Here is a 27,224-nt window from a genome sequence, read left to right as displayed (position 1 = left end):
TAATAACCGCTCGAAGAAAATAGACTACCAGGGCTTGGGATTGCACAAATGCATGAGCGTGTGGACTAGATATCTTGTTTATGACGGTTTCGTAACACCATGTTTCGCCCCTGGAGTGATGTCGCCATCATCTCAATCTTCACACCATCGACAAATTACATAAAAAGAGGACCTACTGTGGGTTTTCTAAGTTCCAAGCGACCAATTTTGACTGCATTAGGAACTGTTGGCTTGACATATGGGTTTGGAAGGAGTATCTAGCATTGTTGGCCACGATGTCGGAGTCGGGCCGCCCCGATCCCACGTTACAGTCCGGGAAGTGGGTAATGAGTTGTTAATGCGCATACCGCCAATCGTCGAACTGCCAGGGAGTTCGTGGGAGGAAGTAAAAAATAGTTCGGGGATTCCGAATAAGGTGCGAAAAGGTTCAAGAAGAATGGAGCAAACAACACTACGAATCGTGTATTGGCCGGGCAGAGGGCTTGCATCTGAGCATTGACGATAGCGATCGTTACAGTGGAGTACACTTAACTTTAACCTAGCTCCGTATCTTGTCAATCTTTGCTGTTTTCATATAGCAATTGCAAGGAGAGCCGGGTTTCCTACCATATCAGTGGGTTCTGTGCGTCTAACACCACCTTCGCGCGATATTGTGCCACCGGCGTACGGCTAGAACGGCACCTCAAACTTTGCCATCAATATAAATTCCCATATACGGATATACTAGGCCTATCTGTAGACTGGTTATTCCTCGCGCTAGGAGGAGATTCTGTTTTGTTCTAATGGAAAGGTACTGGGAGTTTCAAACAGTCCCCCGAAGAACAACTGAACAAGCCAGTGTGTTTGGCCCTGGAAATACCGAATCCTTACGGTGGATGCATAGTGGGTGACAGTGCTGTAGGCCCACCCTGAATGCGAGAAGCAACTTAAGGCGACTTCGATTATCTAGGTAGTAGGAAATCAACACCATGCCGACATAGTAAAGTCTGTTCAGTAAATAAAAGCCTAGTATAAGAAATGTCTCTTTATTTGGCACATCACCACTCAAAATGTGTCCGGTGTGTAGTCAGCCATGGAATCAATCTATGTAGTTGTTGTTCATAGTCAATACGTGCTTTCACATTGAGCCATGGAGACATCCGAGATGTATCATCGACCTGGCATGCAACCGAATGGGCTTTTGTGGAAGAATAACCAAGGTTTATTTAAGTATCTAAGCTCCTAGCAAGCAAAGTACCTATGTTATTCAGATCCCCCATCCCTAATGTGCTTAAAGTTCAACTGCTTGAGCATGTTATTTTCAACACAAGTGAAATTGCTCTTCCAAGCACTTCAATATTCTCCCAAGTGACCGGGGGATGTGGTTCTGGAGGGCTGAGGAGGAGGAGGGTCAGGCTTTGGGCACGGCTTAGGAGGTCTGGGTCGAGCTGGAGCAGGCATGTTTTCTAATTTACGCGAGTGAGATTAAAGTCGTTGGTTGGGCTGTTGAATGTTGAAGGCTAGGATGTTGTTTTCGTGTGATTTGGAAAAAGAAGAAACGCAAATTCCCAGTCGAAGAACCTTGCTTTTATAGGCATCACTCTTGTTGAATCACGGGGACTGGCAGTATAGGGCTGCGTTGCTACTTATCACTGGCAATTTCAGTGAAGTTGCAAGGTGTCATGGATCAGAGAGCGTGAAAAATAGATATCGAGAATGTATGGCCTCTAGTACTAACACTATAAGCTTCAAGTATTATCACGATCGATAAGTGAGTGCCTTGATGTGAATGAGTTTGCATTTTGACTAGGCTGCGACAAGTTGCCGGAACTCAAGCGCAAAAGAAAAGTGTCAAACCATCAACGTTGAATCGCGTGGCAGCACTGGAGGTAAAGTAATTGCTATTGACAAGAAGTGAATGCTGCTGGTACGAAGGACTTGCATGCCTAAAACTAAAATGATGACCATCAGACCACCAGTGTGGTGCAAGTATTGAGTGTTGGTTTCATCATGTCCAGGGCCCCAGGAACAAATCTAACTGTAGAATACTACCAATTATGCTCCATGTATTTCTCCTCTCGACACCGATCAATCTAGTCCTTACCATATTGTGATATTTCATCTTTGTTATGGTTAAGCACGCACAGAAATGATATATGGGGAATGACATGTCAGCGATTTCTTGGTTGGCCTTGACTAGCTCTGGAATTCCTCATACCTATTTAGCAGTTCATATACTCACCCCTATGAGCTATAGTACAAGCAGTAATTAAAAATGTTTCAAGCCTCAGAGCTTTCAGTCGGTTATTAAGGGCACTAAATATCATTCTATTATTCATTCCAGACAATCTTGCTCCAGTTCTTCTGACATCGCTATCCTGTGCATCTCTCTGACCTTCTCTTTCATCCTTCCCTTCACGTCAATACACTCGCAGGCAAGAGCCAGTTCAGCAAATTTTATTTCCGGCATTCTCTTGCCTTTCTTCTTGGCCTTTGAAACCTGCTCGTATCTCCATGTTTTCATATCTCGCTCAAATACTGTGGCATGGCATGGTCCATCGAACTCAATTCCGTAACTGTAGTTTGAATCGGCTGGCAAGACTCTGCTACAATGTAGGTGATCCTCGAAGCCTTCAACCTCCTTTATCTTGACAAGTGTGATGTTCTGACAGGGTGTAAAGCCTGCAAATAAGTCTCGATAAGCAGGAAATTCTGTAAGCGCAGCGTGCATCATGTCATTGGCTTGAAGACCAAATGCCAAGGCCCAGAAAGGATTGTTTCCAAGTTTCCACTTTTGCTGGCTTTGGAATACTTTCTCGACGTAGAGGGTATCATATGGGCTGCAGTAGCCATATGGTATTATACCATGCTTATCAAGATTGAACGCTGTGTTTAGGGGGAACCGCGTCATGGACAAACTCGCAACGTAGCGTGATTGCTTAGACACTGAAAATGCAATCGGTACAGGAGGACATTTTATGCTAAGATATCGGCCCTGGGGGTGGACAAGTGCAGGGACGAACTGTATTTATTCGACGTAGTGCACCCGAGAGCTAGGGAGGGTATATTCCCAGATGAGACGCTGAATCACGGGGTCCAGCTTCTGAAATTGTGGAAACAGAGGACCCTTGTCGGGAACAAATAGAGATGTTGCATGCTTTCGTGCTTCGGGAGACATTCTGATGGTATCTTGAAACGACTTGTGACGGTTAGTCGGTGTTGAGTGTGAATCGGTGGTTGGGTAAGAGACAGGAGAATAAAAAGAGATAAGTATATAGTGATTCGAGTGGAGGCACTATCACGATTCATAAGTAAACAGATGCTATTGTTGGTGAGCATAACCAAGTCATGGAATGTGAGTGTTCAGACACTAGTATTGAGGCTGCGCATGGAGAACATTCAGGGAGTACTGAACATGGGGACTGGTCAGTTAGCTAGCCACCAAGTTCATGTTATTTGAACAAAGAGCCTTAAGCTTGTTCACTGATACTGTCTACTCGACTGTTCACAACCATTGACTGACTGCTTTTTCTTTTTCTGGATTGAATTAGTCAATAAATGCACGGGCACTTCATCTTTGTTCTGCCGAGGTTTGCGAAGCAGCGAAGGCTTTATCTACCAAATCCTTTGAATAACGCCAATGCTGCTACATGTCTCATGAAATAGAATTGCCATAGTGCTGATGGATTGGTTAGGCGAAATATTGGTGCTGGAAATACTGAGTGAAGTATAGGACCTGGCACAGTATCCAATACCGTGAAAGGAGCTTCTAAATTTTGGTGCATCATCTCAGGCTACAGAGTCGCCAGTGGATATTTTCAGACCCAAGCTCTACATAACCATTGGTATATAGAATGGTATATGGTAAGGCAAATAACTGTTTGGGTGGGTAGGCCATTCTCCGCACTCTCAACTCAGTGGCATCTACATCCCACTGGAACAAAACAGGGGGATAAGCCTGCCCTGGCGTAGGTGCCTAACCAGGGAGCTTTGGGGGAAATCATTTTCATTTGGATGCCGCCCCCGGGACGTGTTGTAACGTGAGATAAAATATTAAGCGCCTGACCAAAGACAATCCTTACCAAATTTCATCTGGCAGGATCATGTTCCTGGGCGTATCCCTTAGCGCTTACACTTAAAAATTTGTCCAGCAACAGGAATATGGGCAAATTGACAAATGTGGATTGGCTTAGCAAGGGTAGAACTAACCGATGCAACTCATCTCCAAATGGGACATCGGAGCTGACATAAAAGCCTCAAAACTCCGCGCCCTGCCACCATTTGGCAGGGCTGAAATGGTGGTCCAGAACGTGAGATCCCTGTTTGAGGCTGTGCTATGAAACGTGGAGTCATGCATTTTGCCCACATTGTTGGTTTGCCAGTCATTCATCGGGTTCTGGGTCGTCGGTGTGCTGCTGCTTCAAGCACTGTAATATCTCGACTTCGGCCAGCTGTGGCTATCGTATGCTTCGGATCCAGACTGAGACATGCTTCTGTCCACGTATCTGCGATGTCTCTGGCAATGCCATATTGAATTTGTTTCCTGCCATGTTCAGCGGGGAGTGGAAGCTGCTGGGATCCCGCTCCTACACACGGCCATGCCTCAAGTGATCAATTTTGCCCAGTTTGGAGTCTCTACTCCCTGTCCACCTGTGACTTATAGCCCCCACTGTGATAACATGCATGGAGATGGGGTAGGTAGGCTACATTCATAAATACACAGCCTGCCCACCTCTTTGTCTTGCAATCATATGTTGTCCATCCTGCTGCGATCGAGGAACCATGGCCGAGAGATCGATACCACAATCGCAGCCTCAGTACGAGCCTGTTGAGTCGGAAGAACATGAATTGCATCACCTAACGCAACACGACGATACTGCTTTCGGGAGAGCATCAGCCGGCGGAAACAAAAATGCGGCTCTATTCTCCTCCGACAGCCTGGAGGGACAATCCGTGAAGGCAAACCCATCGAGTTGGAGACTGAAGACAATCTTGAAGAAATGGCGCATGCAAGCCCTCGAAGCATCGATCCAAAAGAAGAAGAACCGGCAGGTACCCATCGTCAAAGACCGCCTCACTGCAATATTAGCTGCTCTGGTTCATCTCCCTGCCATCGCTGGCATTATCACGTTGAGCTTCTACATTTTCAAGAACTATTACATCGGCAAGGAACTCGAAGGCAAGCCTAATTACGATGTCGAGAAGAAACTCGGTATCCAATTTGCTGCGAAGCTCATGGAAATGTTCATCGTGCTGTCACTCAACGCCATCGTCTTTTCCATGATCCGACACGAGTTTACGATGGGCCAGTCTGTTCCATATGGCGCTCTGGTGGCTGGACAGCAAATATCTGAGATCAGCTTCTTGTGGTCTGAGGAGTTCTTCAGCATTGTCAAGGGGAAGTTCTCTCAGACCTGGAAGAAGATCGGCTTCATAATTACAGTGTTTGTTTGTACGATCATGGCACTGGGTGCCTCTTCGCTCAGTGCTGTTGCCATGATGCCGCAGGAGGGTGACTGGAGAGCGGGCGGCAGTTTCGTTTACTTCAATGGTACCAGAGATGAAATGTTTCCTGCCGTCCTGACAGAAGACAACACAATAGGATCTGCCTGTAATGTTACCGGAAATGAGCGTTGCCCTTCTTGGCAACGGGATGTCATCAACAGCCAGCTCATCTCTAAGCTCCCTCTATCAGGTGAAGTGGACAATGGCTTGTTCATCAGACGACCACCGAGCGAGATTCTGGTCGCCGGATACTCTTCGACGCTGGTAAATCTCGTAGTGGATGTCAGAGAGAAATGGTTCAACCTGAACAGCCCAAACCATACCGTTGCGAGGATGCCGCATCTTGGACCCGCGGAAGCTTGCATCACAACGTCACTGCACTGGGAACAGGCTGCGGACGATTCGGCCAAGAGAAAACAGACTCGATTCAACAACTTCCAAAAGCTTGCCCACAAGCTCAATGCACCAATGCCAATCACCAACACGAGATGTGAGCTGACGTCCGTGACCGACGCCAAAGCAAAGACAATCATGTTTCCCGACTTTGTGGCCTTCCCGCCAACAACGCTCAACGTCACAAATGATGTCGTGAGCGACTGGCTATCAGACACTCTGCCAGATTTGAAGAAACCCGAAGTGCTGTGGTTTGACTCGGCACCAGTAATTGCCAATAGCTCTGTTGGTGTCGTGGTCGCTGTTCCATCCAACAAGTCACGCGAGGCAGCTGATATTTACGGATGCATGATCGATGCACGGTGGATTACCACTGAGCTGAGTGGCGATGCAGTTTCGCTCGCCAGCAAAGGATACCCGCCATTCTCAGGGCCTATTGCCACAGCACTCGGGGGCTCATGGATTGGGAGTCCGGGTTACGGTCAGCGCGTCCATCTCGCACCGAGCTTCGCCAAATACCTTAACCCTCTTGATTCAAGAACGAACCGAACCGTCATGCACGAAATGCTTCTCAATAGCGGCGTATGGACAAACGATGGCAAGGGTTCCAAGTCTACGGCGCATCTGGAGGCAGTTCTTGGATCGTTGGCGGCTAACGGCTTGGGCCGATCGACTCCAAACGTCACTGCTATCACAACCTTGGCTGACCCCAATGGTGAGTGGTGGAGAAGCTTCATGCCGCAGGACGGCAAGGTGTTTGGTCCTGGAGGCAGCCCATATGCTGTATCAGACGATGACAAGGCACGTTTCTTCAGTGCAGAGATGGAGACATGGGTGACTGGCTTCGCGTTTGCTGACAACAGCTTGACCATGCGCGGAGCCATGGCCGTCTTTTACGTCTATGCATTGCTTGTCATTGCATACTCGATCTGGTCCATCTGGTCAGGCATTACTTCATCTTCATGGGAGTCGGTGCCGGACCTTCTCGCTCTCGCTCTCGCGGATCGAGCATCGGGATCTGATCCCGAAGGATTTAGCAAAGGAAGTCCCGATATTATGAAGGAAAACTTTTGTATTTCTGCCGACGGAAATACGCTGAGGCTGAGGGCGACTCACGGCCTGGTGCCGCCTGAGAACCGTGTCAAGGCTAATGAAGCCTATGATTGAGTAGGGGATAGAACTGTACACGATATGGATGGGATTTGGTTTGGGCCGCAGTAAATATACGACGTGTTTTCTCTCTTCTCCCTTGACACTTGGCGTCTCGATCGCCAGTCGAGGTAAACAAAAGCTGAATCTGAGACTTTTGCGTCACGGATAAGTCTAGCTGACAGTCTCGCAATTGCATTGACATTCGTTCATCACTTCCCGACAAAGCTAGACCACAGACAGACACTAATACAGAATATGCACGCTACGTGCTTTTATCTCTGTGGTATATCGCGATCTGGTTAACCTGGCCTGGCTCTTTTATTCGCCGCCAAACACCAGATTCATCTTGTACAACCCTAACAGCGGAGAGGGGATCACAACCGCTGCCGCCCCCTCCCAAGCGCCCTATAACACAGCGCAGGCTCAATCCTGTCTTGGCTGCTTGTGAGCCATGCCGTAAATACAAGGTCAAGGTACTTAGGCGCCCCGTATCTCGAGCGGGGTGTGACTGACTGACCGCCATCGTTAGTGTTCTGGAGAGAGGCCAGCATGTCGTCGCTGTCTTTAGCGCAAACTCGCCTGCATCTATATTACGAGACCAGGCGAAACTCGCTCACAAGCACTAAACCGCTGTTCTCACGAGACCTGTGAGGGCTCGAGTCAACGCTCAAGTGTCTACGAGGAACTTATCGGGCTGCTGCAGAACTTACCTGATCAGGATGCCCAGGCCTTCTGCAAAGACTCAGGTCCGGAACAGACGCCGCATCAGTCGCCAATCAGGCCAGAGTAGGTAATGTATTACTTCAGATGGCCGTCGTTCCCGAGACGCGATTACGATATGAGTTCCCGTACAGATCGGAGATGCCCAAAGTGCTTGAGGTCAACAATCCTTATCTGAACTCAATGCTGTATGAAGCAGCCTCTCTCTATTCTCAACACCAGACATCAGGGGCAAACCTATCCAGACATCTCGCCGGTCTGGGCTCCGAAGAGCAGAGAAGCCCTTACTTGAAGCCCTTCCATGCAGCACAAGTATTCGATCCTCTGCTTTCTGACGTCAAAGTCTCAGCGTGGACTAGCGTCTGTGGCGACGACAATCTCATGCGAGACCTTTTAACTGTACTTTTCCGTTGCGAGTACCATTTCACAGCAGCCTTCCACAAGGACCTATTCCTGGAAGACATGGCAGCGCGTCGCAAAGACTTTTGTTCTTCACTGCTTGTCAACGTGACTCTCGCATATGCTTGCGTAGGATACCACTCATAATGGCGTAGTCAACATTGCTGAGATGCTTATCAGGTCTGTTATCCTAAGTTCACCAACCGTGTCGAGTATTGGAATCCGAACACTCTCGCCTATCGCTTCATTGCCGAGGCCAAGCGACTATGGGAGCTGGAGGCTTCTATCCCACGTATGACTACCATTCAGGCAGGTATCATTTTTAGTGTCTTTCATAATCTCTGTGGTCTGGACGAAGTTGGGAAACCCTATAGGGTGCATGCAGTGGCTTTGGCAAACCAGCTTCGTATCTTCGACACCATCGACTTTGACCAGAGCAAGAGGGTACAGAGGGGTGTTCTGGCCTGGGCTATGTACAACTGGGAAACGTGAGTCCCTTTTCACAACTTTGGCCGCGTACTAACGACAAGAGTCTCTCTGCTTTCTCGTTCATGCTGTCCCCGCTCATCAAGGAGCTCCCAAAATGGCCACTTCCAGATCCTTCAGAAGATCCGTCGTGGTATGGCGAAATATGGGTCAAATACCCACTGGATCACGGCCTTTCATCGATGTGTCTTGGAGAAGTCATCCATGCTCGGAGCCGGTTCCGGATCATCATGAATGAGTATTGCGACGCAGCATACTCAGAGGCTTCCAAGGTAGGAGTTGACCTGGCCTATCAGTTCCGTGGGAGGCTGCAAGAATGGTACGAAAACCTGCCCACATCTCTAACCCCAAAGAGAATTGTTCTTCCTAGGCAGATGCAACTTCAGTAAGTGCTCAATGTGCTGCCTTTCACTTTCAGAGTTCAACGTGGCTTTAGTATGGATGAAGTGAGTTGCTGACGGCGTCGCAGTATGTACTATCACCACTTACTATTGACGATCTTCGAGCCCCTTTGTGATGCAGAAACGACTCGAGAGCCTTCTCCGCAGCGCATCGTAACTGAATCAAAGAGGAACATGCAGACACTTGTCAGACTATACTACCTCAGACATGGGTTCGAAGTCGCTGGCCAGTGAGTGTTGTTAAGAGGCATGAGGAAATGGAGTCGCACATTCTGACCAATCTCGTGGAGAGTTTTGGTCGTGTCAATGTTGAAGAAATCCCATTATGTCTTTTGGGCCGGGACGATGGAGGGATGGCAGGGAATGGATGTAAGAAGGAGCTACGTACACGATATTGAGAAGCCCTAAGCTTTCGTCATTTTATATGAATCAAGGCCTCCTTTGATTCTATATTGTCCTGGGGAACATCGAAACCAAGGAAAGTGTTGACAAAGCAAGACAGAAGGCGCGCCAGCGGGATACACTGCCTACTAATGCTTTGACGACGCTTTGTATTGACTAAATAGCTAGGTGAAAATGATTTCCTCCCTTCAGCCATGGGAGCTTTGTTCACCCTCACTCGCCATGACAGATGTAGCCGAGGAATTTGGGCAGCTTATGACACAGTCCTTTCAAGCACATCGTCGATAGCCTCCTTCTGAAGTCCAATTTCGTGCAACTTCTTCACCTCACTGACGTCGACCTTGCTTTCAAAGTCCCCTCCACTCCCCTCTCGGAAATGCGTAAGGAAGAACTTGACAAATGGGGCAGCGGCATCTTTCTGCTGAATCTTGCCATTACAATCTTTCATTGCATCGTTCACATCTTGGTAGTCTATCTCCCAGTCCTGGTCCGCCGTCCCTGTTGCCTTCTGAACTGCTAGCAGAAGCTCCTTCTGGCTCAGACGAAACGATGGCACATAGAAAGCCTTGTTCTTACACCGGGACAAGTCCCGTCCAGGGAGGCTCAGTACTGCAGCCGTAGCCTGACCGGTCTGTGCAACACTCGATGTGTTGACCTTGCCAACGGCTCCGGTCCAAATTGTAGCTTTGCGGTTCGCAACATCGATGCCCCAAAGACCACTTTTGATGTTCATGTCGAGAAACGGGCCGACGGCTACTGAGATCCAGCTGCTCACACCGAGTTCCTCAATCAGATCGCGGATCTTCTGCTTGTCTTGCAGTAGTTGATTATCCTCTATGAGCTTTGACGAGAAAGGGTCTGGGCCAAACTCTGCAGGTAGGATATATGGAACTCCAGCTTTTGCTGCTGCTCGAACTGCTGGCTCTTGCAGACTGACAAGGTGGGGGAGAGGTGGCATGAGCACGACAGCATCGTGTCCTTGGAAGGTGCTCGCCAAGAAGAACTCGTCTTTCAGATCACCATATGTGACAATGACTTCAGGCGGGAATGTGCTTGTTGCTTCGATGCGTTGGACAGCAGTAATAGTGTGAATGCCAGGTGCGAGAAGAGCCTTGACTGTCGGCTGTCCAACCTGGCCGCTGGAGCCGATAATGGCGATTTTGCGTCCTTGTGCTTGTCTTGACATAGTAGACTGAGATGGTTCTGTGTGGGCTTTAACTTCTTCGCTCAAGGGCTGTCGCTCAAATACTTTATTCTTTTCTCCTCCGACGCCTCTAGAAATATACGTCATCGATCTACGTCGTGTTCGATTTACGAAGCCGCAATAGCCTCAGATAGGATAGTAGTTCTGAACGCATGAAAAGAGAACAATGGAAGCCAAAACTACATTCACATATATAATCGGTCAAGATTACCAATGATCGATAACTCTATGGGGTGATGTTCCGAAGAGACCTCTGTCTTGAAGAGAAGTGATGAGAATTGTTAATGAAAGCGATGAAAACGAGCTGAGACGACTTCTATCTCCACCATTCTCTTGCGTATAGATGAGTACCCCGATGCCCCCCACCTTAACATTCGCTAACGGGTATGCTCATGCCCCGCCTTGGGTCTGCTCTGATGCGGGGATGACCATTCGGGTTGATGGCAATGCGTTAAGTCCGAACTCATGATATAAAGGCCGATCCCTGCTTCATAACCTCCGTTTAATTACAAAATTCACATTGCTTCGAAGCCTTGATATATCACGCCCCAAGCCATTGTCTGATAAAGTAAAAATGTCTCCAACCGACGTCTTCAGCCCGGGCTCTACTGCATTGATCACTGGAGCTGGCTCAGGCATCGGTCTGGCCATTGCCAAAACATGTCGCGGCAAGGGCATGCGCACATTACTCGTCGATAACAACGAGGAAGCTCTGGAGGCTTTGACTAAGACGCACTTCCCCAATGACTCTGACGTCGTTACCTCCAAGGTTGATGTCTCATCGACCTCGGACTGGCAGGCTCTGAAAAAGCTCGCCTTGGACAAGTTTGGCAGCATCGAGTTCTTGGTCTTGAACGCTGGTCGAGGTTTGAGGGGCACCTGGGGAGACGATGATTACTTCAGAGATGTAGGTTTGAGAATGCAATGGCGCGACAATTGCTAACAAGCAAGACCCTCGAAACCAATTTATTCGGTGTCATTCATGGTATAAACACGTTTCTCTCCGTGGTCCAAGACGCCGCCAAGTCAAAGCCAACGAGCATCGTCATCACTGGCAGTAAGCAGGGCATTACCAACCCACCTGGAAATCCAGCATACAACGCCTCCAAAGCTGCAGTCAAGACTCTTGCTGAGCATCTGAGCTGGGACCTGAAAGACACAAGTACCAGCGTGCATCTTCTTGTGCCGGGATGGACTTACACTGGTCTGGTAAGAAAATACGGCCGTGTTTAGGACAGCTTACTGACAACGCTTGCAGACAAGGGCAACGCCGGGTGGTGTGAAGCCAGCTGGGGCTTGGACAGCGGAACAGGTGGCAGATTATCTGTGTGAGAAGATGGAGAAGAACGAATTCTACATCATCTGCCCTGACAACGATGTTACTGAGGAGCAGGACAAGAAGCGTATGACTTGGGCTGCAGGTGATGTTGCTCAGAGACGGCCGCCTCTATCTCGATGGCGTGAGGAGTGGAAGCAGGAAGCTGAAGAAACCATGGCCAAGATAGATGTCTAAGATAGGGCTCGAAGAGGTGACCAATTTAAAAATATATAGATCTCCCGTCATTAGTGACAGTTGAATGAGCTACTCTGCACCTAGTGTGAATCAATTGAGTGCTCAATCGACAGTGTCATCGTGTAGCCCAACACGAGTCTGCGATATCAACCAGTAAGTAGATCGACTTCGAATTCTTTGTCATAGGTAACAAACAATGTCTCACTAGAATGCCAGACAAGGATAGCTCCACAATCCAGAGGCTCTTATGAACGATGTCGTAGAGTCGTGTATCCGCCAAAAAGTCAAAAAGTTCGTCAAAGACACCCTGACAAACCAACCGTCAAAAGGTTCGATACACCAGGGACTCGAACCCTGAGCCTTAGTCTTAGGAGGACTACGCGCTACCATTGCGCCAGCGCACCGGAGCTATTTTTAGAGATAATTGTGTCGTATTCACAAATATGTAGATGTTGTGACTGGAGCTTCAGGTTTGCGCCACCAGGTCAAACTTTGGCCTCGAATTGGGGTTTTCAAGCAAATCGATGTCTAGTACTGGCCAGTTCTATCTATTCTGGACTCCTGAAACAGCAGTCTCTTTATCTGATATTGGATGTCATGCGAATGCTGTCAAACTCCACTGTGGACCGAGGTAGAAGTGGCGTGGAGCCTCCAGCAAAAGCATTGATCAAACTAAGAAGGCCAATACTCGAATTGAATTGAAGCAGTCGAGATTACCAATTTGTCAACGCCAACATGTCCTCAAGATTGCATTCTCTCAATTGTGGCAGGCAACTCCTCCATCCCCTCCAGAAAAGCACCAAACTCTCCCTTCACCTTGTCCATATCCTCATCAACATCATCGGTCCAACGATGAATGTAAATCGTCTTGATTCCAACATTTTGAGCTCCTCGCAGATCGTGCGCGTGAGCCGCAACCATCACAACTTCTTCGGGCTTGAGCTTGACGAGTCGCAACGCTTTGTTGTACGCCTCGGGATCTGGCTTGTACGTCCCCAACAGTTGGCTGGAGAAGAGCATGTTGAAATTGAGCCCAGCGAAGCGAGTCAGGTCTAGCTGCAGACGTGTTGTGCCATTGGCGTGAACAAAGACTTCCAGACCAAGATCTTTTCGGATCGACTGGATTGCCTTTGCAACTTCTGGCCAAGCTGGCTGAGAATGCCAGGCAGTAATCAATTGTTCTTTGATTGGCGCATCGAAATGTTGCTTATACTCTGGTAAGTCTTCCAGTACGTTGTCAAGCGTACGAATGAGCGTATCGTCTATATCTTCGGGCTCAAGCTTCTGGGCAAGGCGCTCGCTGTTGGCGATGAAGTAACGTCGCCGCCATTCAAGAGCAAGTTGGGAGGCTTCGGCTTCGGGAATGGCGGGGGGTAGAGCCTGCACGACACTACTGTGCCAATCGAGGCATGTCCCCATGAAGTCAAAGAAGACTGCTTTTATCTTTGTTGGCTGTGACATGATGCTGAAGCTTTCCAAGTTATTTCAATTATTGCAATTATGACAATGCTACTAGAGAGAATTTAGCATATAAATATTGGAAGCGCTGCGCATGTTTATTCAAGATGTTGGCTTACGATATGACGTGATTAGAGATCATAAAACGACCTGCTTCTTTCGCTCACGGCGGTACGCCCTTTGAATGATTGGTTACATCATAAAGTGTAGTCATCAGTCAGCTCAAGATTGACACGATAGGGAGAGCATCAAATTTCTCAATATTTCGAAGCTTCATTGGATTCGAGTCTGGTTCCATCAATTAATATAAATTCTTTGTGAAAGAATTATTCCTCCACAGGTTTGTTATTAAGAGATTAGCTAGAACACCATGGCAGAAATATGCTTATCCACTTGCAATAACTGGAGGTAGAGATAGCTGGTGGTTCTGAATGATAACATCCCATAACGCCGACAGCTCCCCACTTGGAAGTTTGTCATCTTCCTTGATCCTTCGAATATCATGAAAGAAACTGTCTCCCTGTTGCCTTAAAGTCCTTGGTATTGTCTCCATGTCAGGGAAGTTGAAGAAAGCCACGATGGAGACTTTGACTTCATTCCCACTGATGTCAACATCGTGAAAAGTCGGGATAAACTCATTGGCCCAGCGGTAGAGCGTTGAGCCACCCATCATTATGGTGCCTTTATGTCCGGGAAATCGCACTCTTCCGTCGAGGTCATAGACCCGAAGTCCTGGCCCATTTGTGATGAGCGCAGAGAGAAGATTGCCATCTGGATGAAGACCAATGCCACCAGGAGCACCAGCATGGGGCGTGTACTTGATAGCACGATAGCGAACCGTACATCGCTGCACCAATTCAGGGTCAATGCCTACAGCCATACTAGTTGTTACCAAAGCACTGTCGAGCGCAGACTTCAGACAATGCGCCGATTCTCGAGTTCTGGCATCATGTAACGCTTGAAGACCCGTAAGGCCATCTTTGAGATCACCGTCAAATTTGGCAATATCGGTCTCAGAGTCCAGGAAAGGATGTCCAATTCCCTGACTGGCAAACCAGCAGGACTTGCGCCATACCACTTTCTTATCAGTACCCTCGTAGGAGAGCGAGTGATCGAGATCGCTGAGGTACGTGCCGAGGTCTTGCATTGCTTGTTCAATACGTTGTTCTTCTTGGCTGTCCCAAGGGACTACATATTCTTTGCCTGCCTTGAAGGCAGTTTGGATAGCATGGCTTTCTTTTGCTGGTTAAATCTCAGCTTCATAAACCTCTGCAAGAAATTGGTGCACCACCTACACATTGCTCCTGTTTGAGACGTAATTGGCTGATCGAGGCTCGCGTGATGACTGGAGCCGGGTGTCATAGAATCGAGCATAGACATGGTTAGGTTGGATATGACTGAGGGAAGCTGGTATGTCCATCAACGTCCAGCGGATAATTGTTTATTTAATCCTGCTAGGCCATGCTCACCCTAGTCTAGCATCACCCGCCAAACCTCACTACCGTGTCCGTCCTAATGCGTGTCTCACTGCATTCGTCTTCTATCCACTTCATACACTTTCGGCACAACGCCACACCGCGACGATCGTGGAACTATGCTGAACTGCCGGTTTCCCCGAGTCACAGATGTCATTGTACAGCTACATACATGTCTACCCTGTGTAATGCGAACCCCGCGTTCGGCGTTTCTTACTGTGCGGCCTCGGCGATCTCTTTTAGTACCACGTCAATGCTGTCCATTGTCAATGACCGTATGTGTACATCCCTGCTTTTGAAGAGTTCTGCCAGCCTTGGGCAGTATGATTCTAAACCCTCTGCTAATTGTGCTCTGGATAGTGCCTGTCCATTGTCTGGTAATCCATATTGAAGTAGCCAAACTTGCTTGTCTGGAGGGTCAGTTGTCAGCTTTGAACAGACTGAGATCATGTCTCTCTTTGCACTCACCGCTTCTGAGACTCATCTCCCATTCCCATCGATGAATGTCATCTGGATTCGTAAACCTGTCCCAGTCACCTGGGGCAGCGAGAATAATGATTTGAGACACGGACAAGAATGTGTTGGAAATCCTTTTGGTCACTTCTCCAGCTTCCGTGCTTCTTGTCATCTGGTGTTGGTCAAGCCATATACGACGGCTCTTCTTTTCGATCATCTCGGCGACCAAGCGCGCCATGACTCGACCTCTTTCGTATAAATCTGGGGATAACCATCGGTAAAAAATTATGTAGTCATATGCGTATGCTGTTTCCACGCCTGCTTGCTCGTGTCAGTCGGGAATCTGAGTCGTGGCCGGCAATTGAACTCACCCAGACAGCTCATGGGCAAAGGGAAGTGAGCCTCCACGGCAATAGCCGGCTTAACACTCAACATTTCCGCCTTGTGTTGTCTCTGGCCTTGAAATGAGTAGCCTTTACTGCATGTATAAACAATTATAAACGCAAAGTCGAACCCATGGAGATTGAGGCATAAAACAGATGTTTAATATTCTTGTCCATCTAAAGTTCTCATTTCTCTATCTTTCTTTTCTTATACAGCTGCCCTGCAGTAACGTACACGGTACATATGCCGGAACCGAGAAACTTTACAGCCGGCATATGCACTGACTTCAGCAACCTCAAGGTCACAGATCATTGCTTTTTCTGTGACATCATTCCAATCCCGGTTTTCCTCATCCAATCCAGTAGCGAAAATGGAGAGTACGGGATGATTGTGTCTCAGCTGCACACGATCTTTTACCGCTTCGAGGCTGTTGTCTTACGCTGTACGCCAGCCACTTTCAGGTAGACGGGTCAACCCGTGCATTAGTGTATGCAGAACGCCATACAATGGGTAACGCGTAGCAAACTGAGTTCGCTTTGTGGAAGGCGGATTACGGAAGCTGAGGGATCTGCAAACTGTATCTGAGCGCTTTGCGGTGTAGGATCTAGATGGAGGAGATGAACCGTTGATCGATCCAGGAGCTTCAGCTGTCGTGGGGCAACGTGAACCAACGATTCGCCCCTTGGCAGAACCAGGACCCAGGATCAACAGCGTCTTGCTACTGCAGTTTTGAACTTCGAGTGTGCTTGAGAGTTCAAGGGAGAGTTTATTTTGTCGATCCAGTCTTTCTGGACATGCAGGAGTGCAAGTCTCTGAGGAATAATGTTTGCGCGGCACCCTTTAGGGTAGCACCTCATTTCTCACCATGATCTTCACATGGACAGCCAATGGTCGTGCACAGTGAGTTGATGATGTGACTATTACGAATGTCATGGTACAAATTAAAAACTATTATTATAGATGGTAGTAGAAACTAGCATGGAAGAGAGTGTTTGTGATAGTGTGATGAAGGGACTGGAGCTTCCCTTGTGACAGTTATGTGACCATCTCGGAAGAAATATCTTTCCGGCCAAATATTCGGATTATTATTGGTATTCTCAAACATACAAGAGTGCGCTGTGCTCACCATTGTTTCTCCCAGTCATGTACGGCCTTTTCGCAATATTGGGCTTCTCCCATGCAAAGCAGCTCCAGCCAGCTCAAGGCCGGGATCAGGTCTCGATGTTCAAGAATAGCACGTGGGCAGTCATTTTGACCGCTTGGTCGCCCGACAAACGAATCAAGGTTGCGATTGACCAAGACTCGATGTCTCAAATTACGGTCTATTTTCCGAGACGTCATCAATATCAATTTTGAGGCCCGGGTAAGCGGTGTCTAGCCCGCCATTAATTCACCGTCGTGATTTTTCATTCAAATGCTAGACTCTGGAGTGAAGTTTGGGTATTTCTTTCTCATTGACAGATGTCGGTGACTACCATAGTCTCCTACCTGCAGACAGGGGAATCATACAAGGGTAAACAACTGCCAAGGAACCGGCAGATAAGGCTGGTAAAATGTAGCCACGGTCTGGTCTATGGTCAATATTTATCCCACTCACTCATTCACTCATCTCGCGAGTCAAACCCCATCACGGAAAGTGGGCGCATGCTCAATTACCGCATTCGGCCTCCAATGAGTCCAATCATCAGCTGGAGTCAAGTTCCCATGTCTTGAACAGGGCTTAGGTAATGTTGACGCAGAGACTTACGCGTCAACTGAAGCGATTATTGATCAGAAAATTCACCAATTTCAAGGCTACGCTCCTTTAGAGTTTGCTAGCTTTGCGGGATGACGAAGGTGGTCGGGTCAAAATGCGCGCCCACTTCGCGGCTCGGAGCCGAAATCGATCGGTACATCACATTCAGATCAGACCTGAAGTGATTGAGTTCGGCAGATGAACACAGACATACCTGATCAACAGGTTCAGTTGTATCTAAACTATAATATTCGTATCAATAGTCTATCTCTATTCAGGACAATGCATCATCGATGCCCTACTCACTAGACTAGCAGCATAACTTACAGGCCTCAGAATGCCCTTGCAAAACACTCCCGTCTTTGCCGTTACTTGTTTTCCTCTCACAGCTAAAACGTTAGGCCCATCGCTGCAGATTTCAGAGCAGCGCCACTGTCTGTCTCCCTTACTGGGCCTACGCGCCTGATCACGACGACCTGACACGATGTCGCATGCTTTCCCCTCTTTAACCTCCGTGCGTCGTCCAGGGCTAGACTGATTAGGCATCGTCAGATAGTATTTTTCTTTTCATGCTTATAGGAATGACGCATCGATGTGACGATGCTTCGTTTCGAGCACTATCTTAAAACTGCTGGTCCGCCGATATGTCGATCAATTGCTTGGCTGTAACTATCGTGACTCACTTTGTTTATTGTCGCCATTGATATCGTCAATCAGGACACTATGATTATGATACGGCATACTGTTGGCTTTGCCTTCTTAGCTGCGCTTGGCTATGCTACCAATGTCAACAACACGGAGCTTGAGCCATTACGATTCACCAAGAATGGCACTTTTCAGATCGCCATCTTTTCCGATATGCATTTTGGACAATGTGAGTTCTCCAATTGACTGGCAAGAACTGCAATTGACACTCGGTTATAGATGAATCAACAACAGGTCCTGAACAGGATCGCAATTCTGTTGAAGTGATCCGCAAAGTCCTTGACTACGACAGACCTGATCTCGTCGTTCTAAACGGCGATCTCATCAATGGAGACTCAACATTTGCTCACAACAGTACACATTACGTTGACATGATTGTTGAGCCAATCGTGAACCGCAGCTTGACCTGGGCATCTACGTATGGCAATCATGATCATAACTACAACATCGCTGGCGATGATATTCTCGAGCGCGAACAAATGTTCCCTGGAGCGCGTACGCAGAAAATGGTTAACAAGAAGCTGTCTGGTACAACAAACTACTATCTGCCTGTTTATCCCTCGGACTGCACCAATACTAGCGATTGTAGCCCTAATCTCATCCTATGGTTCTTCGATAGTCGCGGCGGTAACTATTATCAGGCGTCTTATCAACCAAACTGGGTTGACCAAAGTGTTGTCGATTGGTTCAATGAAACAAGTATCGAGTTGAACGACAAGTACAACAAAACCCTCCCATCGCTAGCATTCGTCCACGTTCCCGTCAACGCCACTGTTGCACTCCAAACGGAGCTTGGAATCCGGAAGAACTACCAGCCAGGCATCAACGAAGATCCTCCAGTGTTCCAACAAGGAGCAGGGTGGTGTGAGAACGCTGATCCCAATGAAACTTGTGATTACGGTGGCCAGGACGTGCCGTTTATGGAGGCTCTGGTCACCGTCCCCGGAGTTATTGGGTTGTTTTCTGGTCATGATCATGGAAATACGTGGTGCTATCGCTGGGACAAGAAACTCGAAGGAATGACTGTCGAAGGCAACGGTATTCATCTGTGCTATGGACAGCACTCTGGATACGGCGGTTACGGCGATTGGATCCGCGGTGCACGAGAGATCGTTGTTACAGAGGATATGTTGCAGAAGGGCGATGTGGAGTCCTATATCCGCCTCGAATCTGGTGATGTCGTTGGGCGGGTGACGCTGAACTCGACCTACAACGACGACTACTATCCTGCTACGCCCAACACCATGACCTATATGTCGGAGGCGTTGAGTGGCAGTAGTAGTAACGATACTGAAAGTGCTGCAAGGATCATTCTGTCAGGGTCTGAACTCATGACAGCTGTTGGGGGGTCATTGATTGCGATTGCTTGGTTGTGTTTCTAATCTTGAAGGCGTTGTTTAGATGAGTCACGACGATATGGATACCCAAGTTATTTTATATACCATAAAATCAATTCTATAAATATGACATATATCCCAAGTTCGCATGCTGTATCGTGTACTCGAAAGCCCCCTAGCCCTTGCATTCATATCAGGATTTGATTTCTGTGTTCCCAGAATCATTTTTAAAGCTGTCATGAGTTGTTATCGGTCAGCGAAGATCACTATGTACAGCTACCGTCGGCGTCCTTTGCCTGCTTAGTATTTTATCTCAGCGTAGCTTCTTCAATGCATCACTTTCGATGCTCCTCATCAGAACTTTCACTCTCGATCGACTGCCGCAACATCTCCACATCCTCTTCATCAATAGACTGCCCTCTTGGGACTGACTCCTCATGATGCGTCTCGTGACTATGCAGTCTCATGTTTACAAACATAAACCAGAGACCCAAGTCATACATGATTCGCAAGATGCCACCCACCAGAAAAGCAATCCAGAACTTTCCAGATTCTGCAAGTCCTCCAGTCAGCGAAGGGCCAGTAGCCATGGCCAAAGTTCGAAGTGTCGAGGTGATTCCCATGACAGCAGTGCGCTCTTCAGGCTTGACAACAGCCGCGATGAAGGCTGCTCTGGGTGCTTGATCCATATTGTTGAGACCCATGCGAATGAAGAGGAGTATGACTGTGAGGACCAGACCACTGGGCAGAGGGAAGAACAGAACTGATATCGAAGACGGCAGATGAGTAAATACCATGGTGTTTATAAGGCCCAGGTGACGAGATAGGGGTCCTGCAAAGACTGTTGAGATGGTTGCCAAAACCTGGGCTGACGAGAAGATGTTTCCAAGGGTAGTCTTGGAAGGCGAGAACTTGTGATCGAGAAAGTAAGTCGTGAGAGATTCCGAAACCATTCCATCAGCCAGAGAATCGATGGTCAGGAGAAACCATAGCCGGTACATGACAGACCTGGTGCCGGACGAAACGCTTGAAAAGCGACTCGCTGGCTCAGGATGATTTGATGTCACGGACTGTCTTGTCCTACGAGCGTCTTCATCTTCATCTTCCTCTTCCTCCATCGATTCGCGCAGAAGTCCCTCAGCTAGTTCGTCAGAAGCCTCTGAAGAGTCATCGTGATGGGCTTCCGTCTTGTTACTCATGACAAACGCGAACAAGACATTCAGTGCACCCATCAGGATGTACACCCAGAAAGTCGCGTGATATGCCCTCACAAGATTCCATCCCTCTCGTTTTGTCATTTTTTCGACAAATCTTCCTGCCAGTGCCGCGCCACCTGCAGCACCGAGACTCGAACTGGTGATGTACCAAGCCAAAACATCAGCTCTCGTCTTGGGAGTCGTGATGTGAGACAGCATAGACTCCTCGATGGCTCGGAACGGACCAAAGTCGCTTCCGCTCGCGCTGACTACACCAACGACAGCAGCGAAAAGCAGAATCCAGAAATTCTCAAAGACCGAGAATATTGCGCCTGACACGGCCATCAAAAAGCCACCCGCCACCAAAACCCTCCGCCGACCAAGCCCATCGGCCATGAGCGTTACAACCAAACCGAGCACAACATCACCCAACAGCGTCAAACTCATGAACAAGCCAATCCTGAAATCAGAAAAACCTAATTCCGAGAAGAACTGCGCTATCGTAAGCGTGACAGCCTTGAATGCGAACATGCGACATGTCCGTGAGAGAATAAGCAGCCAGGCATCTCGACCAGCAGAATACACAGCTGAGATTCCCGACTCGTGGTACAGCCAGCCAGCTTTTTGACCGAGCGAAGATCGTTGCGTTGCCATTGCGAGGGCTATTGAGGTTGAGAAAGAGAATAATGATCGCGTGCTCGACTTGATATGATATGGATTGTTGCGGGGTGTCGCCGATCGGAGTTATCGGCACCGTGATCGGCGGTGTTTTTCACCGAGTTACTAGTTCTGGCATCATTGTGACCTTGCTTACATTTTCGCATTGGGGAATGAGTCAGTGTGAATAGGAGGGAAGAGGATTTCCGGGTAGTGATTCGGAAGTAGTATTCGGAAATGGAGCGGAGATCGAATGGCGATGAGGACGTTGCAGTGCGACTGACGTGAAAACCTTGTTAGCGACAAGGTTGCTTCGGTGAGGCTCTATTCAGAAGGTCAATGGCGAATGGATCGGCAAAGAGATGACTAGGGGGTCGCAGTATGCACTGTATCATTTGACGATTGGAGGAACATATCAATGCTCTATGGGATCTCACATACTGAAGCTATTGCAACACCATGATAGTGAATGACGAGAGTGCTCAGCTTGACTTGGTGCAATTTCGTCTTCTGAAACGTCTTTTTTTGCGTTTGCGAGCCTCTTTGTCAAGAATCCAGACCTTCTCCCCGAATAGCTCAGCTGGAAGAGCGTTCGGCTGTAACTGATATTGCCACCGAAAGGTCACTTGTTCGATCCAGGTTTCGGGGATTCAATTTTTTCTTTTTCTTTCACTCTATCCTTAAGCAACAGACGTGCCTATTATTATTTTTTTCTCCCGGTCACTCATTTGACTTACCCAGTTCAGATCTAAAGCTGACCTTCAATCTTGAGGTGCTTGTGAAGGTCTCATTGTCGACTGCTGAAGCCACTAAAGTTTAGCGCACCTCATTACTGAATTGCTGACCCCGCGATGACTTGGTGACTGACCGTCAATGATCTTTCTCAACCATCTTAAGAATGACTTTAGCCTTGACATTACCTACTTGGTACTATCGCGTTACTGAGGCAGTCAAAAGGAGAAATGGCGTTATACTCTGGGATTTTGATGAAGATATCTCCGACTTTGATGAAACCAACCCAGACAAAACCGTAACGTACAATGGACCTGATGCAGCAGATTACCATCGCTTGAGAGAGAAGCGTGAGGAGCGCAGAAGAGAGCTTTTCCAGCGCAAAGAAACTATTCGAAAGCGCAAGGAAGATTCAAGAGAGGAGGAGAAAAATAAGATTGAACAAGTGCGGGCAGCATATGAAGCCTTGGAGATTTCCGTGTCCAGAAGCGAATCAACTCGACTAGGTCCTATCGACAGCCAGTTCGATCTCTACTGTATGGACTACTTTGACCTTTTTTATGACCCCAGTCCGCATGTATACCATAGGAGATACATCAGGTTCGAATGCCGAGATAGGGGGGAGGCGCACAGCGATAATCTCACGGGTCGGTTCTGGCTCAATCCCAAGGTCGACTTTGAACTTGTCCCATTCAAGGCCCCGGATTCTTCAAGCCTTGAACGTCATGAGATCTACACCATCGATGGCAGATTCTCCCTGATTATGCAATTTATTGACAAAGATCACTTGATCCTCAGAGCAAGCCAAGATCTCGTCTTCTGGGGCGCTCTGCAGGATTTACAAGGTCCAGAAACCTTCATATTCAAGGGTGTTCGCAATGATTGGGGCAAGCAACTTCAAGCGTTTGCAAGAATGTTGCACCCCTGAGAGAAGTTTCCGTGGGTCAAAACGTATGATGAGGATGGGCGTTTTGCGCCCGACGTGCCTTGCGTGGAGGCCGGCAAAAAGTTGCCGTGCTTCGCCTCACTCGTCCTCTCCGCGCTCAACTTTTATCGTGTCGTAAAGGCTACAGATACAATTTACAAATTGTCAATCATGTCGACTCCAACCTCTCCATCTAGTGCTCTTCCGCCGCCTATGACAATTCTCTCGGTGCAAGACGGAACCCTCTGTGAATTTTGTCACGATGACGAGCTAATTCAGCCAATCCGAACTAGAGGTCTCTCAGATCTCACTCAATCGTCGCGTCACTGCAAGCTTTGTGCAATGTGGCTTAGGGCCTTAGAACATTCTCGTAGAAACCTGAGAGTTCGAGGCCAAGTTGCTGCACTGAGACAGCATCCATTGGAGCAAGGCATTGATGATGTGACGCTTGTGTTTCTGAGTTCTCAAAGGCGACCACTAATTGTATGGCCGCATATTGGACAAGTGTGGGCACCTCTCGGTACAGTCGATATCGATGGTTAGTTTGGGCTTCGACCACCGATGTGGGTTACACTAGAGCTGACAGGTGAATGCAGATGCCAAAGACATTAACTTGAAGCCGTTGCCTGCGTCTGATCAGGCCGAGAGCACTTGGAAACTGGTCAGAGAATGGCTTGATCGATGCGAGAAACATCATAGAGATTGCAAATATAACAAGATGCCCTCCTGGAAGCCAACTCGGCTGCTTTGCGTGTGTAATACACAGGCTGCCCTTCAAGTCCGCCTTGTCGAGAGTCAGGATATACCCGACGGCGCTGAGTATCTGACCCTGAGCCATCGCACGGGTGCAGGAAACACTCTCCAACTTACTCGCAGCAACATTGAAGCCTTCAAGTCCTCAATTCCTGTTGATGAGCTCTCCTGCCTCTTCATGGATGCATGCAACACCACCAAAAGACTGAGTCACGAATTCCTCTGGATCGACACACTCTGTATAATTCAAGATGACCCTGCTGATTGGCAGCATGAGGTTGGCAGCATGGCTTCCATCTACGGGAACTCATGGCTCAACCTCTCGGCTGATGGGAATGATGCGGCTGAACACGGGCTCTTCTGTCCTTCTAGCAAACGAGCCGACCGCCCATGGCTCCCAGAATATATACATCGTGAATGGGGCGAGGGATTCCCTCGTAATTATTGCATATCCGACTACCACAACTGGTGGGAACGCATCTCAGACTCGAAGTTGAACCGAGGAGCCTGGGCTCTCCAGGAGCGTGTTTTAGCGCCAAGGGTCCTGCATCTGGGACTTGAACAAGTTGCTCTCGAGTGTTCCTCGAACGCGGTGTGCGAACGACTGCCATATGGTGATGCAACGATATGGCACGACACTGCCATCTTGACTTCATTAAAAAAGTTTATTCTCGACGCACGAAACAAAGACCTGGCTCGTCTAACTCCTGAGAATGCTTTTCGGAACTGGAATCAAATAGTTCGAGCTTACTCTCAAGGACAGCTCACGGTTGAGACGGACAAGCTTGTTGCACTATCAGGCCTTGTCGATGTGCTCCACCCCGTCTTCCGCCATATGATGGAGTCAGAAGAGCAAGTCGGAGATGGCCAAGGGAGACATGGTGCACAAGCTCAGGTAAATTCACTCCGTCATAGATTGTCGAGGATTTTCCTTGCTGGATTATGGCGCCCATATATCGAGAGACAGTTGGCATGGCGGGCAATGTCACGCAAATACCTATTTGAATAAGATGGGAGCCCGGCTTCGGCACCTGGGAAGCGTTACGACGAGTATGTTGCTCCGACATGGTCTTGGTTCTCTGTCAAGGATACTGTCATTGAACCACAGGAAGTGAGTTTCGTGGATATTTACTTCACAAAAGTCATTGATACAAATATCGTCCCCCATGGGACGCTAAATCCAGCAACACCTTCTAGTGCCTTGAGGTACTGCTCCTCCCTTGGTTCGTTTCTCCGTCTGCGGTGTTCCTACCTACCCATCGTCGAATTGGGATCCGTGAGCGGTATGAAACTCGTGGACTTTGGAGCTGCAACTTGTGAGAAAGACCTTGGAGATGAAGTGATCGAGGTTCAAAGTAAAAACTACTGGGATGTGCAGTTTACTCAAGAGGCTATAGACTGCAAATCGCCCATAGCGGTCCCCGCCTTTGCAGACATGGCGTACTTCACCAACCCCGTACATTGCCTCGTTCTAGACGAAAGGGATGATGAGAACGGGGACCGATGGCACATTCGACTTGGAACCTTCGTGATCACTCATCTTGAGGATGTGAAAAAGTTCTGGAAGGGGATCGAGGACTTTGATCAACGTATGCCGGAAGACTGTGAGAGGTATGATGGGCTGTACAGATTCAAGGAACTGGAGAGGAGCAAGTCGACGTATGTGAAGACGGTTGAGGTTTTGTAACGGGTCGTTGAGATCAGGTAGCTTTGTTTGGGTCCATGTCGAGATACTGAAGCAAACGTCGAAGGGCCGTGAATGCACATTACAGGGTTCAGTTCATCAATCTACTACGTTGGAAGTTCCTACAGTGATGCATTCAGCGAAGCCAATAATGTTCAATAGTAATACTAAATAGTAGTAAACAAGGGTTCCTGGCCTTCCCCATCTTTACTCGTCCTTGTAAGGGTCGAAGCCCTGAACACCATCACCAGCAGCCGCCTTGAGTGAGTCACCAAACTCATCATCCAGCTTAGGTCCAACACCACCACTCCAGTTCTGCAGCATCTTGTCTCGCAGACCAACATCAGGCCAGTTATCCCAACCAACAAGGGGCGCCTTGAAGAAAGAACCAGTAGGGTTCTCGGGGTTGGCCCGATCATCGTCGTTGGCGAAGCGGTAGCAGTGAGTTCCGGCACCGTCCTTGTGATAGACGAGAAGAGGGGTACTTCCATCTATGGGAAACTGGTTGCTTGCGCCGCCGTATTTGCCGTGGCAGGAGGGAGATACGCGGACGACATTGTCGCCTTGAGTGAAAACGACGATGTTCTCCCAGTCGTGGCGGTGACCTCCGAGAAAGCTGCCACCCACGGCTTGGTCTTTCTCATAGTAGGTCTCATACCTTGGAGGTACAATGTTAGCATGTATACCGAAATGAAGAAGCCCTCGTGCTCGAGGTAGAGGAGAAAGTCTTACATGATGGCACAGAAGCCATTGTTGCAGCGCTTTCGAGAATAGGTGTTGCTGTTCTCAAGCTGATGAGGATCACGACAGTCTCCCTGGGGAGTACCAGTGGCGCCATGACCAGGGTTCAAGTTGCCGCTAGGATCGATGGCGGCGGTCTGGTAGCAGCCGTCGCTGTCAAAGTCCAGAGAAGGCTGGAACTTGTTCTCTATGTCAGAAGCGCCTCCGGGAAGGGCTGTGAGAACGTCTCGCTTGGACATAGAAACGGGAGATGCCTGGACTGATGTCAAGGCACTCAGGAGAGTGGCGGCAGCGATGAACTTGTTCTGCATGGTGGCTGTTGTTTAATGATGTGATGGGAAGTGAAGAGGTTGATGAGATGGAGTTAAAGTGAGGGCGGATGATGTCGTATTTATGCGTGTCTGAAGCTGTTGGGGACAAGTTCCTGTCTTGAAAAGATCAACATCTTGCGACTCACAACCTTGATCGCAGCTCGTCCATGGAGGTCCAGCTCAGATGCACATCTTGGGCAAGCACGTTACATCCGTGTTGATCATAATCTTGTCAGCAACAACGTCGCAAGAAACTTATGCACTTTTCGGGTATGTCACTCAAGATCGCCTGCCGGCAGTGCTGGCGGATACGATCTGGGTGCTATGATAGGCCAGTCAAGGTGCATCCTTCCAGTCTATCCACGGTACTTCGTTCTGAAAGGATTGTTTCAAAACTGGCTGCTTGAAACGAATTGGGGAGTCAATTACATCATGGCTCTTTCTCTGCTGCAGAGTCGGGTTTTCTATGCTGAGGCGGGTTGAAGCCAAGACTGATCGACAGGCACGTGGGTCGACGGCAC

At 48.5% G+C, this 27,224-nt stretch overlaps 12 protein-coding genes across 12 annotated transcripts; 6 read left to right on the top strand and 6 right to left on the bottom strand.

Annotated features, from left to right (window-relative positions):
* Positions 1-2,314: 2,314 nt before the first annotated feature.
* Positions 2,315-3,157, bottom strand: FSUBG_1639 (uncharacterized protein; the record flags this gene model as incomplete). Its single annotated transcript, XM_036679327.1, has 2 exons — positions 2,315-2,974; positions 3,026-3,157. 2 exons carry the CDS (start codon positions 3,155-3,157, stop codon positions 2,315-2,317), a joined length of 792 nt encoding a protein of 263 aa, XP_036542900.1.
* Positions 3,158-4,761: 1,604 nt separating this feature from the next.
* On the top strand, positions 4,762-7,044 carry FSUBG_1638 (uncharacterized protein; the record flags this gene model as incomplete). Its single annotated transcript, XM_036679326.1, has 1 exon — positions 4,762-7,044. One exon carries the CDS (start codon positions 4,762-4,764, stop codon positions 7,042-7,044), a length of 2,283 nt encoding a protein of 760 aa, XP_036542899.1.
* A 792-nt stretch (positions 7,045-7,836) lies between these two features.
* FSUBG_1637 (nitrate assimilation regulatory nirA) lies at positions 7,837-9,269 on the top strand (the record flags this gene model as incomplete). Its single annotated transcript, XM_036679325.1, has 4 exons — positions 7,837-8,277; positions 8,329-8,636; positions 8,681-9,019; positions 9,242-9,269. The coding sequence occupies 4 exons, from the start codon at positions 7,837-7,839 to the stop codon at positions 9,267-9,269; spliced, it is 1,116 nt and encodes a 371-aa protein (XP_036542898.1).
* A 421-nt stretch (positions 9,270-9,690) lies between these two features.
* FSUBG_1636 (NAD(P)-binding domain protein) lies at positions 9,691-10,623 on the bottom strand (the record flags this gene model as incomplete). Its single annotated transcript, XM_036679324.1, has 1 exon — positions 9,691-10,623. The coding sequence occupies one exon, from the start codon at positions 10,621-10,623 to the stop codon at positions 9,691-9,693; it is 933 nt and encodes a 310-aa protein (XP_036542897.1).
* A 592-nt stretch (positions 10,624-11,215) lies between these two features.
* Positions 11,216-12,154, top strand: FSUBG_1635 (20beta-hydroxysteroid dehydrogenase; the record flags this gene model as incomplete). The annotated part of the gene is made up of 3 exons (XM_036679323.1): positions 11,216-11,548; positions 11,593-11,850; positions 11,900-12,154. 3 exons carry the CDS (start codon positions 11,216-11,218, stop codon positions 12,152-12,154), a joined length of 846 nt encoding a protein of 281 aa, XP_036542896.1.
* A 741-nt stretch (positions 12,155-12,895) lies between these two features.
* On the bottom strand, positions 12,896-13,615 carry FSUBG_1634 (haloacid dehalogenase type II; the record flags this gene model as incomplete). The annotated part of the gene is made up of 1 exon (XM_036679322.1): positions 12,896-13,615. One exon carries the CDS (start codon positions 13,613-13,615, stop codon positions 12,896-12,898), a length of 720 nt encoding a protein of 239 aa, XP_036542895.1.
* A 382-nt stretch (positions 13,616-13,997) lies between these two features.
* Positions 13,998-14,992, bottom strand: FSUBG_1633 (nadph dehydrogenase 2; the record flags this gene model as incomplete). The annotated part of the gene is made up of 2 exons (XM_036679321.1): positions 13,998-14,854; positions 14,908-14,992. 2 exons carry the CDS (start codon positions 14,990-14,992, stop codon positions 13,998-14,000), a joined length of 942 nt encoding a protein of 313 aa, XP_036542894.1.
* Positions 14,993-18,385: 3,393 nt separating this feature from the next.
* On the top strand, positions 18,386-19,749 carry FSUBG_1632 (DNA repair exonuclease SIA1; the record flags this gene model as incomplete). The annotated part of the gene is made up of 2 exons (XM_036679320.1): positions 18,386-18,536; positions 18,587-19,749. The coding sequence occupies 2 exons, from the start codon at positions 18,386-18,388 to the stop codon at positions 19,747-19,749; spliced, it is 1,314 nt and encodes a 437-aa protein (XP_036542893.1).
* A 290-nt stretch (positions 19,750-20,039) lies between these two features.
* Positions 20,040-21,554, bottom strand: FSUBG_1631 (multidrug resistance; the record flags this gene model as incomplete). Its single annotated transcript, XM_036679319.1, has 1 exon — positions 20,040-21,554. The coding sequence occupies one exon, from the start codon at positions 21,552-21,554 to the stop codon at positions 20,040-20,042; it is 1,515 nt and encodes a 504-aa protein (XP_036542892.1).
* Positions 21,555-22,455: 901 nt separating this feature from the next.
* Positions 22,456-23,217, top strand: FSUBG_1630 (uncharacterized protein; the record flags this gene model as incomplete). The annotated part of the gene is made up of 1 exon (XM_036679318.1): positions 22,456-23,217. The coding sequence occupies one exon, from the start codon at positions 22,456-22,458 to the stop codon at positions 23,215-23,217; it is 762 nt and encodes a 253-aa protein (XP_036542891.1).
* A 715-nt stretch (positions 23,218-23,932) lies between these two features.
* FSUBG_1629 (tol) lies at positions 23,933-25,654 on the top strand (the record flags this gene model as incomplete). The annotated part of the gene is made up of 2 exons (XM_036679316.1): positions 23,933-24,848; positions 24,978-25,654. The coding sequence occupies 2 exons, from the start codon at positions 23,933-23,935 to the stop codon at positions 25,652-25,654; spliced, it is 1,593 nt and encodes a 530-aa protein (XP_036542890.1).
* A 204-nt stretch (positions 25,655-25,858) lies between these two features.
* On the bottom strand, positions 25,859-26,703 carry FSUBG_1628 (uncharacterized protein; the record flags this gene model as incomplete). Its single annotated transcript, XM_036679315.1, has 2 exons — positions 25,859-26,309; positions 26,384-26,703. The coding sequence occupies 2 exons, from the start codon at positions 26,701-26,703 to the stop codon at positions 25,859-25,861; spliced, it is 771 nt and encodes a 256-aa protein (XP_036542889.1).
* Positions 26,704-27,224: the final 521 nt, after the last annotated feature.

Source organism: Fusarium subglutinans, assembly GCF_013396075.1.
Source record: "Fusarium subglutinans strain NRRL 66333 chromosome Unknown NRRL66333_c0000009, whole genome shotgun sequence".
NCBI lineage: Eukaryota > Fungi > Ascomycota > Sordariomycetes > Hypocreales > Nectriaceae > Fusarium > Fusarium subglutinans.
This window is presented reverse-complemented; position numbering and strand designations above follow the sequence as displayed.